Genomic DNA, 14,353 nt, shown 5'->3' on the forward strand with positions numbered 1-14,353 from the left:
GCAAACCCTGTAGTTGCTGTTTGATGATTATCACCTCACTGAGACCACATTCTCAGTGTGAACTATCTGTTCTGTTCTCAGTGTATTGGAATGACAGTTAAAGAATTACACAGAAGAAAGCTAAGCTCAGATCACTGGTTTATTTCTGTATAAACTGTTTAAAATGTATAGGAAGAGCCTTCCTCTCTCCTTTGCCAGCAAAGTTTCTTTTGCTTTAAGGAGAAATAAATGCACAAAACAGAGATACACGAACAAGCTTCTTGTAAAAAATAAAAAATATGAGACAAGATGCACCTACTAACCTATATAAAAAATTGCAAAATGGCACCAAAAACATTGGTTATAAATCTTGGTCAGAAGTCATAGCTGATGTAACAAAGCCATAGCTGGATTGATAAAAATACAACACAAAGTTGCTGCACCTTAAACCATCACTTTCAGTTATTCAGATAACTAATTTCGAAGTGTTTCATAGATTTCTTCTCTTGCTTTCCAAATGGGCATTATAGTCTTTCTATGCTTGTTCTTCAAATAGTACATATAAATTTCTCATTAGATCTGATAGACCAGCACTGCTTGTTAAGAGTTCAGAATGCTAGCAGAGACAGAGAGGTGCAGCTTCACCTCATAGAGGCTATGGTCATTTCACTGTTGCTGACTATAGTTCTGTCTGAATGAGACGTAGTGCTTTCTTCATGTTCTCTATTACTGAAAGAAAAAAAAAAGAACTGTAAAAATGTACATAAAATGAATTTGTGCTATTGTGCTAAAACCCACCTTCTTTGATTAGTAAATTTTTTACACTGCAGTTAATTTATGGTCATACACTAAATATTGGAGTTTTCTAATTGTGAAAATTCTGGCATTGATACTGAAACAGAAGGCAGAAGTTACATAAATCAAAATGTTTAACTTAAAGGGATTTGACAACACTCCTTTCAACTTCATTTCTCAACAGCAAGTCTGGTAATCAGATGTGACGTGCATATTTGTGGTGAGATACTGCACTGGTGTCAGATGGTATAGAGTAAAGGCTAGCTCAACCTGAAAAATCACATTCCTTTCTGAAATATAGGTGTTAGGTGATACTCAGGCAACCACCAGCATTTCTTTATTTATTCTGTCTCACCACCGACTGTTCACATTGTGCAGTTGGTTACCTTTGAGTATAGTGACTTTCACCATTCTCCAACAAATTGCTCAGATCTTGATCCTGAAAGTTCTCACCCATGATCTTTGTCTCACTTGAGTAGTCTCAATAAATTCAATGAGACAATAGCTGTGCTTAAGTGTTTTGCTAAACAGGTTAGACTATTATAATTTATTTAGGGTGGTGAGACACTGGAACAGGTTGCCCAAACAAATGGTAAATGCTCCATGCCTGGCAGTGTTCAAGGCCAGGCTGGACAGAACCTTGGGCGTCATGGTCTAGAATGATGTGTCCCTGCCCACACAGGGGGTTGGAACTAGATGATCTTAAGGTCCTTTCCAACCCTAACCATTCTATGATTCTATGATTCTATTGCAAATGCTCACACAGAGTCCTTATTAATTATTTTGAGATCTTAACGTATTCTTAAGCAAAAATAATTGAATGGGGTGTATCTGGCTGCTTACAGTGTGAAATGCAGAGTAACACAACAGAGGGGACACTTACAGATTGGTATGTCTTGTGGCTCATAAGTGTAAAGTCGGTTGGAGTATCTTCCTGTAATATCAGCTCTTACTGTGAGAGATGGGTCTGAAAAAGTAATTGTATTAAATACTGCTTTCCATTCCCACAACAGATGAAGATGAGGCCTGTGTGTTCTGCTTTCATCAATGAGGTAATTATGATGCCTTTACTCTCTGTTCCAACCAACTACTTTTTATGTGAAGAAATCCAGAAGCTAATGTTAACTTTTATGTTATGCAGGTGACAGATTATTATTATTTTTTATTTATTATTATTTATAGTATGCAGATTACAGATTACACATGCGTTTCACCCATAATTAAGGAAAAAATATCCTGTTTTACAAATTCTGAGGTTACACCGGGAGAGGCTGATTTGACTAGATGCACACACAGTGAGGATCACTCATACCTAGTGCAATATTTACATGACCTACCTAGAGCCTTCAGGATGAAAATCTTGTGATTCTTAATGTTCTGATCATGGAAACAAGTTGTTGTAGACATTTCTTTTCCCACTTCCCCTTCCAAGATTTTGTTAATCAACAGACTCCTGTTACTACATTGCTTTTTGTCCGAGTGTAGGCTTCATTTCATCTAACTTTGGATGCCACCACAGAGCTTGTCATTCTAGGCTCCTTGTACAGCCAGTGAAAAGGAACAGGCGCTCTGCAGCATGATTCATTCTATCTATTCCAGAAGTCTGCTTTATGGTGGGATAAATCACTTCTTGCTTCACACATTGACTTGATCTGTGGTAATGTCCATTCTGTAGATATCTACATTCAGTCATATATTGGACTGTTCTCAGTAAACTTTGTCTTACAACAGCACTAGCAACAGGCACAGAGAGCAAAAGCCCCTACGCTAACAGATATTTAAGCACCTTGCCCCCAAGCACAAATTAGGTACCCTTCTAACATATCTATAATCTGAGTAAGTTTACAAGAGTTAAAGCCTATGACAGAGGGAGAACTGAACTCAGATCTGCCAAGTTCCAGACTAATGCCATGGTTATGATAAATCTTGTACTATTTTCTTTTTGTTAAATGAATTATTTTGATGTTGCCAAAGGAGGACACTAGTATAGATTCAGATATCACACCTCTGAAGTTACATAAATATCGTACATACCTATGAACATGATTCGAGGCACATATTGTCCATCAGGTGACAGGTTTTTATCTGTGGTTTCATGCTGGTAGAGAAATTAAAGCTAGTTATTAAAATATTTCTGTAGATTTTGCCAAAATATTACCATGTGTGAATAGTCTTCTATCAGAAGACGAAACTAAAATGAAAGTACTACTTGTGTGTGGATACACATGCACAAATACCTGTACTTGCATGTAACTGAAATGCCAGAGGTATTTAGCTACAATAACATGAAAAAGCACAAAGAATGAGAAAACACAAAAAAAAAGAAAAGAAAAAAAGAAAAGACCAAAAAAGAACCCCAGTGAAATAGCCCCAAACCCTTCATACCATGAGATTCAGCATAACAAAGTTTTTTTGGGCCATTTCCTGTACCTCTTCATTTTCTGCAAAAGCTTTCTTCAGTGCTAGAAAAGATATGATCATTTTGAAGTTCATCTGAAACTGCCTTTCCATCTGCATTTAGGCACCACATTGGCCAGAGACTGGCCTCATTGTTCCTGTCCCCGCTGATTCACATTTCTGAGGAGACACTTAAGGGCTCCACCACTGCTTTTTGGTTTTTTGACCCATGTCAGTATAACCTCCCAGCTATGAAGCTCTCTTCTGTTATTTGTGAGGGCTGTCATCTCAATGGATACCATGTCTCAGCTGGACAAAAGTGCATTATTCTCAGAAAATTCTTACTAGATCGATTTCAGCAGCCCTGTGCTTTTGTCCTTCTTTAGTTACTAGTTCAGGAGAGCCAAACAATATTAAATCTGTTCAACGAGTCAGTAGCAAATCTGTGCATTTTAATCTAAACTGCTAAGTGCAGCATTAGGGATAGCAAGACAGCAGCACAGAGTATTTTTCATGTTCTTCGTTGGATAGCTTCACAGTGGATTGTTTGTAAATAACAGTAATAAGTTCTTAGCTTTTCAAACACATTTTTATTTACCTCTTTAAATAGTTTTCAATAAGTGCATGGTCAACATACAGGTAGGTGCAGTTTCTCATGAAAGTATTCAAATAATTTTTACACTCAAAAAATCAAAATTACCTTGGCAGTATTGACAGTCTTCCAAATGATGAATTACCATCAGTGGCTTGTTACTTTATTAATAATAATAAAATATGTAGTTAGATCATTTGATAAATACATACAAATGAGTGACTTCACAAGCAGATTAGAAAAGGCAAATTACATTTAATTTTAAGTTAACGCACAGTAAAACCATGTTTTTTTTACAGACATTCTGTAAACAATTATAGACATTTTTGAGAAATGCAAAAGGACATGACTCCTTTATAAAAGAAATAAATAGAGAGAGTTTTCATGTCTAAATAGGTTTTCTAAAGTAAGAGATTCTAGAAGAAAGAAACAACAGAGCCATCATGATTTCATTCTTAGCTTGTATATAATCAGACTAAAGAAGTATTTACTATTGCTTAGGTATAAATTTCTCCATAATTAAGAAAATAAAAATAATCTGTATGAGTTGGAATAAAATAATTTTTATAACATTGGGTTTACCATCAAATACTTCCATGAAAATTTCATGGTTTTTAATGTTTCTTGAATAGATATACAGTAAATTATGTCTTCTGTAAATATCTTGATAAAATATCAGAACTTTATATTTTTGGATGTCAAAACATTAACTAGTTCTGTGCATTTTCCCCTGTATTTTTTAAACTACTGTTATTGTTCAGCAAATCAGTTATTAATCTTGATCTGTTACCACTGTCAATAATTATTCAGTTCCTAGCCATTTTCATGTTACATGAAATTAATTGCCTTTTATTTTAAAAATAATTTGCCTTCAATTTAACAACATTATTATCTAAAACAAATTGCAAGAGACATTTAAATAATTAAATGAATTCAGAGATATATTTTCAGTTGAGCCCCAGAGAAGATTCAAAGTAAAACTTTAATTTCTACCAAGATAGTGGGAAACTGCGAGTACATTATGCACCTACGCTAACTGATAAAGTGTTGGAGAAAACACGAGAGGCAGCAGATCACCATGCAAGAGCAAATGTAATTGATTTCCAGATGTTAATCTTAAGGAAGTAATCAGAGGTATCTGATATTAAAAAAAAACACCACCCAAAACAGTTGTATTTTTCAAATTATAATACCTGTTTATCATTGCTTATTCAAATGACAACACTGCTCTTGTGACAAAGAAATGATAATGTTAAACTACTGGCTCATGATGTTGCTTCAGAGCCATAAGACCCCTTTTACTTATAGAGACAATATATGTTTTATTTAACTGGGTGATCTGCAGCTAAGCTGTAATGGTGTTTCTTTGTTCTGTTTCATTATAGTATTTTCAGGCATGACTGATCAGCATCTTTGTCTTTCAAACTGTTTTTAATACGTTACCTTTTTTTCGCTTGATAAAGCCCTTCCTCGTAAGTTTGTACCCAGGTAATTTCATCTCCCCATCCTAGAAATATAACAAAAGGTTAACTGGTGGCCAGGCAAGTAACTCATAACAAGTTACTTTTTTAATGTTTATCAATAGTAGTACATAAGCAGGATTTGTTTTTTGTGTAGTCAAAGTTTCCCAAACATTGTGGATATGCTTACTCTACATATCCTGATAGGTGCATTGAAAGATTTAAAACCCCCAAACAACCAACCCCCTCCAAAAAAACCCTCAGCTGACTATCTAATTCAATTCCTTTGGCAAACCTGTCAAATACCTTTTAAATACTCAGACATCCCTAAATCAGCACCCAAATCCTTTATATCTTTGTTGTCTGCTCCGTATTTCATGTAGACCCTGGGGCTTAAAGAGAAAGTTGGCTTCTAAAACAGAATAAAATATGACAGCTCAAATAAGATCAACTTTAATATGAATGTTGTTAGAACAGTCTTGGGTTATAAACTTAGCTCCAAAGTAATGAATTTCAATTTACAAGTATTTAATTGCATATATCCAAGACGAGGTTGGGTGAAGCCTTGGGTGACATGGTTTACTGTGAGGTGTAAAATGGCAGGGGGGTTGGAACTAGATGATCTTAAGGTCTTTTCCAACCCTAACTGTTCTATGATTCTATGATTTTTTTCAAGGCCTTTATATAAAAATGTCCACTGAAACAAAACCCCTAATGAATCATCAACTTCATAGTTCATCCATAGCTGGTGATACACTGATATCAAGAAGCAAATTGTCCAGTTGGTTTCATGCCTTCAGATGTCAAAGACACCAACCCCTTTGCGGTAGATTCCTGCCTCCCAGGTGATATTCCTCCATTCATGATGGTCCTCAAAGGGATTGTAGAACAGCTTCTGGATCTGGACCAGGTTAAGGCTGTGTTTCTTCTGTGGTGTCTGGACAGTGCTAAGTTATGCAGATCTCAAGGGATAATTGCTTGTTATGCGACTAGGTCATCTTTTCTTTCAGGAGAGTAATTTTGATTACTGATCTGTCCAGTTAATGGTGGGATTCTGGCATGCTGATCAGTGTGTTTCCAGCCTGGCTGAAGTCAACTGATGACATAGGTAACTTCACAGAGGGGTCAGCAAGGGTCATTTTGCAGCAGGTTTGATTATTCCCCTTTGATTCGTGAAAATTACAGGTAAAGCTCTCGAGGCATCCCAGAAGGCCTGAATCAGGATTAAAACTAGTACTTGTTTTCTGTGACTATTTTTTTCAAAGTTGCCAGAATTGAAGGTATTCTGTTATCTTTTTATGAATTTAGCCATAGTGGGAAAACCAGATTCTGATCTATGCAAGATAGGCGTAGATACCAGATGATAATAACCTTTCTCCAGGGATACTTCTTAGGAGAAATGATTTGCAGTTTCAGTTTGGTTAGTCCAGGTGCTGCATGATTTTGTCAAGTGCTCCCTGAGCAATTAGTCTCAGATGGGATTTCTGTGGTAAGTGGGATTTTGCCAGTGCTTTGAATAGGAAGACCTCAGATGTGAGCTGTGGGTTCTACAGGCTTTGCATAGCATGCAGAAGGGGTCAGGAAGGGAGCTGGGACTTTTTGGGGTGAATAGGCCCAAAGAAGAAAAGAAAGAGGAAAAGACCTCAGTAACCTCTCTCTCTGCTTGTATTTCTAATGATTGATTGACATAAATAACTTAAATTAGGGTCTTTAGTTAACACCCAGGTTGAAAGTTATGCATGGCAAAGAAGTAAATTATTCACTGTGAAGCGTGACTGTGACTTTGACAAAAAGGAGGAGAAAAAAATCACTGAGAAAAACCCAGTAGTGGCTCAGACTGGTTTTTTGTGTATAAAAATGGGTCTGCGGAAAAATTGTTCCATAGCAACTGAAGTTACGAAACTGTGTTTCGGTAGTTAGTAAGTTGCCATAATAAAATATCTTTTGAATGGTGTATGGATGAATATTTTTTCACTATTTTTCCTACAAGTTCATCCTTATTTGGGAAACTCTGTTTAGGTTTTCTGCTTCTACTAGGTCACTGTGAATTATATAAATTATGCAGGTTATATGAGGCCCTCAGCCATACCCTTAAGAGCAAACTGACAGAGTGAAATGATATGGAATAAAAAGATGCACTACCTAGAGTATCACTTAACACTAGAGAAATACATGTCGGTTAAGTATATATGTGCTTCCACTTACATTCTAAATAAAAGCATTTGTTGACCTATACGATAAGGAGGTAACCATATACCGTGGATAATACAATACCTCTTGACAGTGTCTGAGGTGCTCTTTTTTCCTTTTTGATTGCCATTGCAAGGTTAGAAGAGACTGCAATTAGCAAGAGGGACAAGGCCAGTGTTGAATGGAGCATTATTTCCCTTTCAATGAAGCAAGGAGACTGGAAAACAAAGCAACAGCTTTAATCTAATGGGTTTATCACCTAGAGCAGTGTAAATCAATGTGTTAGTGGTATCCTAACAATCTATACTACTGAGACAGTTTGGGTTATTTCTCTGTGAGAAAAGTGCAAAATGGAGGTGCATTTTATCATGCAACACTGCTTTCAGATGTCAAAATTAGTCTGCATGGGACAGTTCTCATTATTATGTGATCAGGGGCACAAAGTTCATTTCAGTTCACTTCTGGCCACCCAGCTTTTGATTCTTATGGAATAGTACAGTAATTGTAATACTGGATCATGACAATTTCAAGACAGTGCTACTAGTTCTGTTTTTTTTTTGTTTGTGGTTTTGTTTTTTGTTTTTTATTTTAGTTTTAGTTTTAGTGACCAGTAAAGTCATGTAATCTTTACATGGATAGTTTTTTATGGATAGGTTTTTTGATCAAAAGATGTCTCATGATACCCTCCTTAATTTTATTAAATATCAAAATTGACAAATGTTTGCCTCAGGTGTAATAAATTTTAAATTGGCAAATCCCTCCAGAATGTTAAAATTGCCATCTTTTTTTTTTTTAGCCTGGACCACGCTAAAATCCAGGATGTTAAAGACTGTGAAATAAATAAATGTCAAGTTATTTTCCAGCTGTTTCTTGCAATAAAAACTTTTAAACTATATTTTCAGCTCTACTCCTGCTGAATAAAACAATCCATCTGTGCTCCTAGCTGTTTTAGTCTTCTGAAGATATTTGCTTCTGTTCATGACAAAGATCATAATTCAGAAGTTCAATAACTTTTAGTCTTGATAAAAGTCAGAGAACAAAAGCAATGGTTGTAGAGAACCATTACAAAGCCAATTTTTTTTTATTTTATAAGTCTTCTTTCTGCCTGTTACAATCATCTTTATGCATTAAAACTCTGATATTTAGGTGGATATCTGATGATTTGAACTAAGTTAAAAATTATAATGCATGTGACCCACGTTACCACCCAGTGAGCTTATCGTTTCTCAATGGACATTCCACTTTCCAGAGGCTGAACTTTAGGAGTTACCAGGATGACCCACCGAGAAAGTGATTTGACTTAAACACAAAAATAATTCCCCAAAGCACTCATGCCTGTATTGCTAAAAGAAAAAACAAATAAAATCAAACTTGATTTAAAAGGCGATATACAGTGTGGAATTGTGCATTGGGAAAAGAAGATGCTGTGTGCTTCTTAAGGGCATAGGTCCTTAGGTTTGTTCAAGTTAAGTATTGTTTTAGTTTTAGAAAGGAGTTTACTTTGGAGCTTACTAATTATGCACATTAATTTGATGCTTGGAGATTATTGATATTTAATAAGAAAAAGGTTTTCTAGTGTTTCCGAAGGGGAGACTGTAACTTTTAGTTAGGTCTGGTGGGTGAGGATTTTTTGGTAGTAAAAACTCCATTTGAATTTTCCCAGTGTTTGTACAGAATGCTAACATCAGTCAGCAAAACCAGATCATTACACCCTGCTACTAAACTCTTGATGAATGAGTATCTGTAGCAACTCTATACGAAAGTTAATAACTATCTTTAATGAGAGTTTATCTGTTAGATGTTATCAATAAAATCTAGCATTTATATTAACTAGCTAAAATGATATTTAAACATAAATGGTTATGCCTTTGAAATCACACCAGGTAATACCTTTTTAAAGCAGGCATGGAATGCATGAATCAGTTCTTTCTTTCATGATGTATTCACAAAAACGTCAAAGTATAAACCTCTTCAAGTCATAGGATTAATTATATGAAGCTTAAATAATTGATTATCATCCTATCAAAAACAAATAAGGCTTTGGAAGGGTAATTTATGGAGCTGTAGCTGGAGGCAGTTTAAACTCAATATTCTGATTTTTTGATGTTACATGAGCCAATGTTATTTAGTTGATTAAGAGAAAAAAATGACAGCTAACACCATATAGATTGCTTCATCTCTGTCAGAACAAACGTTTTGCTATCTAATCTCTAAACATCTATCATTTCTCTTTTTTTTGTATAACTAGGCTTGTAATGCATTTATCAACCATACATCATTGCTTTACTAAAGGAAAGTTAAGAATGAGAAATACTTGCTCACCAGCAGCGATAAATTCTCCTGATGGAAGATCCTTTTTCTGGAACTGATTAGTTAAAACTCAGTGTGATTTGAGCACAAAATACCTGTGCTGCCCAGGTCTCTGTGTAGCAACAACAGCACATTCATCCTGTAAAAAATGAGAGGAGCCTTTTAGCTGAAGACCAAATTTGCGTGTTTCTACCCTCCCCCTTCCTTTTCTGTGATCCCTCCAATTTTTGCTCTTGTGAGTTCCCATGCTTATACACTGAATCCTTGGATTTCTTTTCATCTTGGCTGGTATCAGGTGTCTTGTATGAGGATTGGAAATAAATAGTGGCTTATGTCTGCCTGCTATTTCCCCCCTCAAACAATCTGGCTTATGTCCAGTGAAAAAAGAAACCACCAATGAAAGCTAGAACTGTAGGTGGTTTTGTTCCCAGTGAATGGCTGGGTTCACTGGTGCTTGAAGATAGGTATGAATCTAATAGGAAGACACAAGGGTTACTTTGTTTGGAAGAGTATAATTAACAAATAAAACAAACTTTTTTTGAAGGAGAAATACAATTATTTATTTAAAGAATATGGTTTAAAGTATCAGATTATTGCTTCTGTGAGTTGTAGTTTTAAAATGGTCTGTTTCTTTGTATATGATGCTTAATATTATTTTTTTTAATTAATATTAATTTTGACCTAACTTGACTAAAAAAGGAAAACTCCTTTATTCATTGTCTTTGCATAAAGGAGGAATAAGCTGGATAACCTTTCCCTCTTGCTTGGATAGACTTTGTCAGGGAATCAGAAGGCACTCCTCTTTGGTTCTTCCTCTCCCATGTATTTGTTAATATGGACTGCATGGTTAAATTTTTTCTTCCTCCTTTTCAAGTAAAGTCTGACTTCCTATTTGTCTTTGATGTTTTGATCTCCTGATGTTTGTTGTCATTGTCATGTATATGATTAATGACACACAGTTCTAGTATTATGCATTATAAAAAAATTTTGTACCCAAAGGCACAAAATGTGACTTTCTGTATTTTTAGTGCTGAGTGTTAAATTACTTTAATATTTGTAATTGAGGATTCAAACTTGCATTTCCACTTAAAAAAGTAGAGTGACTGTATTTAAATTTGTGGCTTTAAGCTGAAAGAGGGTGGATTTAGATTAGATATTAGGAAAAAATTCTTTACTGTGAGGGTGGTGAGACACTGGAATAGCTTGCCCAGAGAAGCTGTGGCTGCCCATCCCTGGCCAGGTTGGTGTCCTGGTTTGAGCAGTAGCAGTCATTTTTCTCCTTCTTGGTAGCTGGTGCAGTGCTGTGTTTTGACTTTCGGGCTGAGAACAGTTGCTGATAGCAAGTATGTTTTGAGTTACTGCTGTAATGTTTGGTTTGTCCAAGGCCTTTTCTGAGCTCATGGTCTGCCAGGGAGGAGGGGAGGCCGGGAGGAAGAAGAGACAGGACACCTGACCCAGGCTAGCCAAAGAGGTATTCCATACCATAGCACATCATGCCCAGGATGTAACCGGGAGAGACCTGGAAGGGCTGGAGCTCTGGGGGGATGGAGGAGGTATCGGTCGGTGCTTGGTCGGACAGGGTGGGGTGAGTTATGTGTTGGTGGCTGGTGAGGTGTTGTATTCTCTTCACTTGTTATTGGCTTTATCATTATTGTTTGTAGTAGTAGTAGCAGTAGTGATTTGTGTTTGTGTCATACATTCGCTATTAAACTGTGCTTATCTCAACCCGTGGGGGCTACATTCTTTGGATTCTTCTTCCTAACTCTCTGGGAGTTGGGGGAGCAAGGCGGGGGGAGTGAGTGAACGAGCTGTGTGTGGACTTGGTTTAAACCACGACTGGACAGGGGTTTGAGCAACGTGGTCTAGTGGAAGGTGTCCCTCCTGTGGCAAGTTACTGGAACAAGATGATCTTTAAGGTCCCTTTTACCCCAAAACATTCTATTATTCTATGAATATACTTAGCTCCTGGAATAGCTGAAAAAAAAGGGGATGTAGTTCAGAGTACAAAAGAAATGCAGGCAGATATTTTTAAATCAAAGTGCTACATTGTATTTATTCATTTACTTTTTAAGCAAATAAAAAGGGTTATCTGTAGTCAAACCAAGATTTAAAGAACCTCCCTCCATCCAAGCTAAGAGTTTTCATGTAGAAATCTCAGGCACTGAAGCTTCAATTCTTCTTGCTATTCAGTTAATTACAGATCATTAAGTAGGCAGTAATATAGGAATTTTCCAAGCGTACTGAAGTGTATTGCTGCTCAACCTTGAGATATTGTGCTTTTCAGCCATGAGATATTGTGTTCTTCACTGCACAGGTTTCTATTGTAAGGAGTAAAGGGGTAGATATTCAATCAAATAGATTAAAATTAGTGTTAAGCTACCTGTGAGCACCCTTTGGCAGGATGATGTTCAGCAATTGTCTTCCGTGCTTTATATTTGAAGATCAGAATTTCAGCCTTTGTCAGTCTTGCCATGGAGAGAATGGCAATCCTGATCAAATGGACATGTCAAGGTTTAATACTGGAAAAAATAACTGTGATACTTTATAAATCCAAGCTGGATGCCTTCACTATACCTAGTCAGTCAGTGCTTGTTAGGTGGAACCTTATCAGCTCTCTGTTCTGACTTTCTTCTGCGTGTATTCAGCATCCACCCCTACCTAGATGCACTGAGCATACATTTCTGCACTTATTTATTGAACTAGTTTGATCTTGTTTATTGAAGTTGGCCAACTTAATCTCCAAGGTAATGTGGACAGAAGGTGTTTCCATTTTTCTCTTCCATTCTAGAAGATTAATATTAGAGATATGAGTAACTATGGATTAACTAAGTATAGACAGTTGTATCTAGGTCAAAATCAGGAAATGTAAGAATTAGCTGAATATAGGGCAGACCAAAGTAACAATAAAGCATATGAAGAGGATGGAATTTCAGAAAAAGCAAGACAGTGCAGAATGACTGACACCTGTAGTCACATGCTGCCGTTTTCGCATGACTCCACATGCTGTAGATTTAGGTATGTATCCATAGATGTAGCCCATTCATAAAATGTGAAATTAACTTTTTTATTTTTCTTCACATAATGCTACACAAATGCTAATACATAAAAATCCCAACCCCATTGTATTGATCAATTCCCTGATCTCACCCTTTCAGCAGCCTCATAAGTGTTTTCTCTGGTACGAGGCAGGGGATACCCCAAGGTAAGGAACAAGCAGCTAATCATGGTGTAACATGACAACCCCAAGTGACTTTTGCTCTCACTTATGCATAAGTTTAAATTAAAATGATCAGGGATTGTCTGCATAACAACAGTACAATTTAGTCATATAAAATTTTACTCAGTCAAAGCCCAGTCAAAATACTTACCTGGGTAAGGTGCAAAAAACCTTCAGTGCCAAAAATAATGTCATGGTGATATCTCTGTAGACAGAAAGTCAGTCTTCAAACTGAAGTAATTGGCTGCAACCTACAGCATGAGTCAGTGACAGAGGATAAGCATCACTATCAGTCTAAACAGTGTTTCCTATCCAAGACTGCAGAGATCTCTAGGGCTAAGTCATTCAACGTGCCACATCTTTTCCAGTAGTGTTTGCACAGGTACCGCTTGCTAATATGGTCCAGTTACAATGGTGTAATGAGCTACTCTGTATCCACAAGAACTCTGTGGGCCACCAGCATGAGTGCAGGCAATGCTGAGGTTGGTTAACCTGATAACCATCTCAGATTTGTTAACCCTTGTTAGTTATTTGAGCCCTTAAGCAGAGTATGAATCTGAATTTGCTGAGTGCACAGTTTGAAAATCCATGGTATGAGAATAGAAGATAAAAGACTATTTCACATCTGAGAGAATTTCTAGGGGAAAAGACACCTTTACTCTGTGTGGTTTCTCATACATTAGAGCTTCTTCTAATGATGGTAAGTATAAAATTTGAATTACAGCAGGCTTAGTAGAAGGAACCCCTATTATAAGTAAAATGAAGGTTTCTAAATTAAAATTAAAAAATTCACTTTTGCTTTTGACTGTTAAAAATATTCAATACTTCAATATTTGCAGAACTGAAACATTCCTGTCTGACACCTCCTCTCTGCTGCTCCTGTCTCTTTGGGTTCCATGGAAGCTGGCTTCTTCCTGTGTTTAGAGGAAGGTATGTGTCCTGGTTGGAGGATGATAATGTGAAGCATACCTCCACTATGGTAATAAAAGGGAATATTAAGACCATCTCAAAAGCTGATTTCTGTTTTAGCACCTCTGATGCAGGCACTTCATTGGGTCTGCCAGTCAAGGTATCTTAGTTTTGTAAGCGTTTTAGTCTAAGAAGAAAGGGTGAAGTGGACCTGGTGGAAAGTGTTGGAGAGAGCCTGCTGGCAACACTGTCTGCTGCTGCAGGCAAGCTGGTCTCACTGCAGGAAGCCAGGGAATATTTCCAACTCAATTGCCTTAAATCCTGACTACATTTCTTCAGCAGATGAAAACAAATGTTTTGAGCCTTTGTTTTGTAAGCCTGACAGCATCAACTCCCTCCTTTATGGAAGTAAGACAAAAGGCTCTGGATTTAAAAAGCAAAAAATACATGATCATCACTGATAGAAGAATAAAAAAGGAATTAAGGATTCAGGTTTTTGTGGTG

The 14,353-nt window shown here is 36.7% G+C and overlaps 1 protein-coding gene across 1 annotated transcript; it reads right to left on the reverse strand.

The window, feature by feature from the left end:
• Positions 1 to 611: 611 nt before the first annotated feature.
• Positions 612 to 7,603, reverse strand: AGR3 (anterior gradient 3, protein disulphide isomerase family member). Its single transcript, XM_005152870.2, has 7 exons — positions 7,498 to 7,603; positions 5,207 to 5,270; positions 3,872 to 3,924; positions 3,160 to 3,236; positions 2,809 to 2,872; positions 1,658 to 1,741; positions 612 to 708 (listed from the first exon to the last, which is right to left on the reverse strand). The coding sequence occupies exons 1-7, from the start codon at positions 7,601 to 7,603 to the stop codon at positions 659 to 661; spliced, it is 498 nt and encodes a 165-aa protein (XP_005152927.2). The 3' UTR covers positions 612 to 658.
• Positions 7,604 to 14,353: the final 6,750 nt, after the last annotated feature.

This window comes from Melopsittacus undulatus, chromosome 1, assembly GCF_012275295.1.
Source record: "Melopsittacus undulatus isolate bMelUnd1 chromosome 1, bMelUnd1.mat.Z, whole genome shotgun sequence".
Classification (NCBI taxonomy): Eukaryota; Metazoa; Chordata; class Aves; order Psittaciformes; family Psittaculidae; genus Melopsittacus; species Melopsittacus undulatus.

Bases quoted from the DNA above. Each gene is read 5' to 3' on its own strand.
- AGR3 (XM_005152870.2), bottom strand. From the start codon at position 7,603: ATGCTCCATTCAACACTGGCCTTGTCCCTCTTGCTAATTGCAGTCTCT. The intron at 1,742-2,808 runs GTATGTACGATA...TTACTTTTTCAG, and splicing joins GCCTCGAATCATGTTCATAG to ACCCATCTCTCACAGTAAGA. The intron at 709-1,657 runs GTAAGTGTCCCC...TTTTTCTTTCAG, and splicing joins GCCACAAGACATACCAATCT to TAATAGAGAACATGAAGAAA.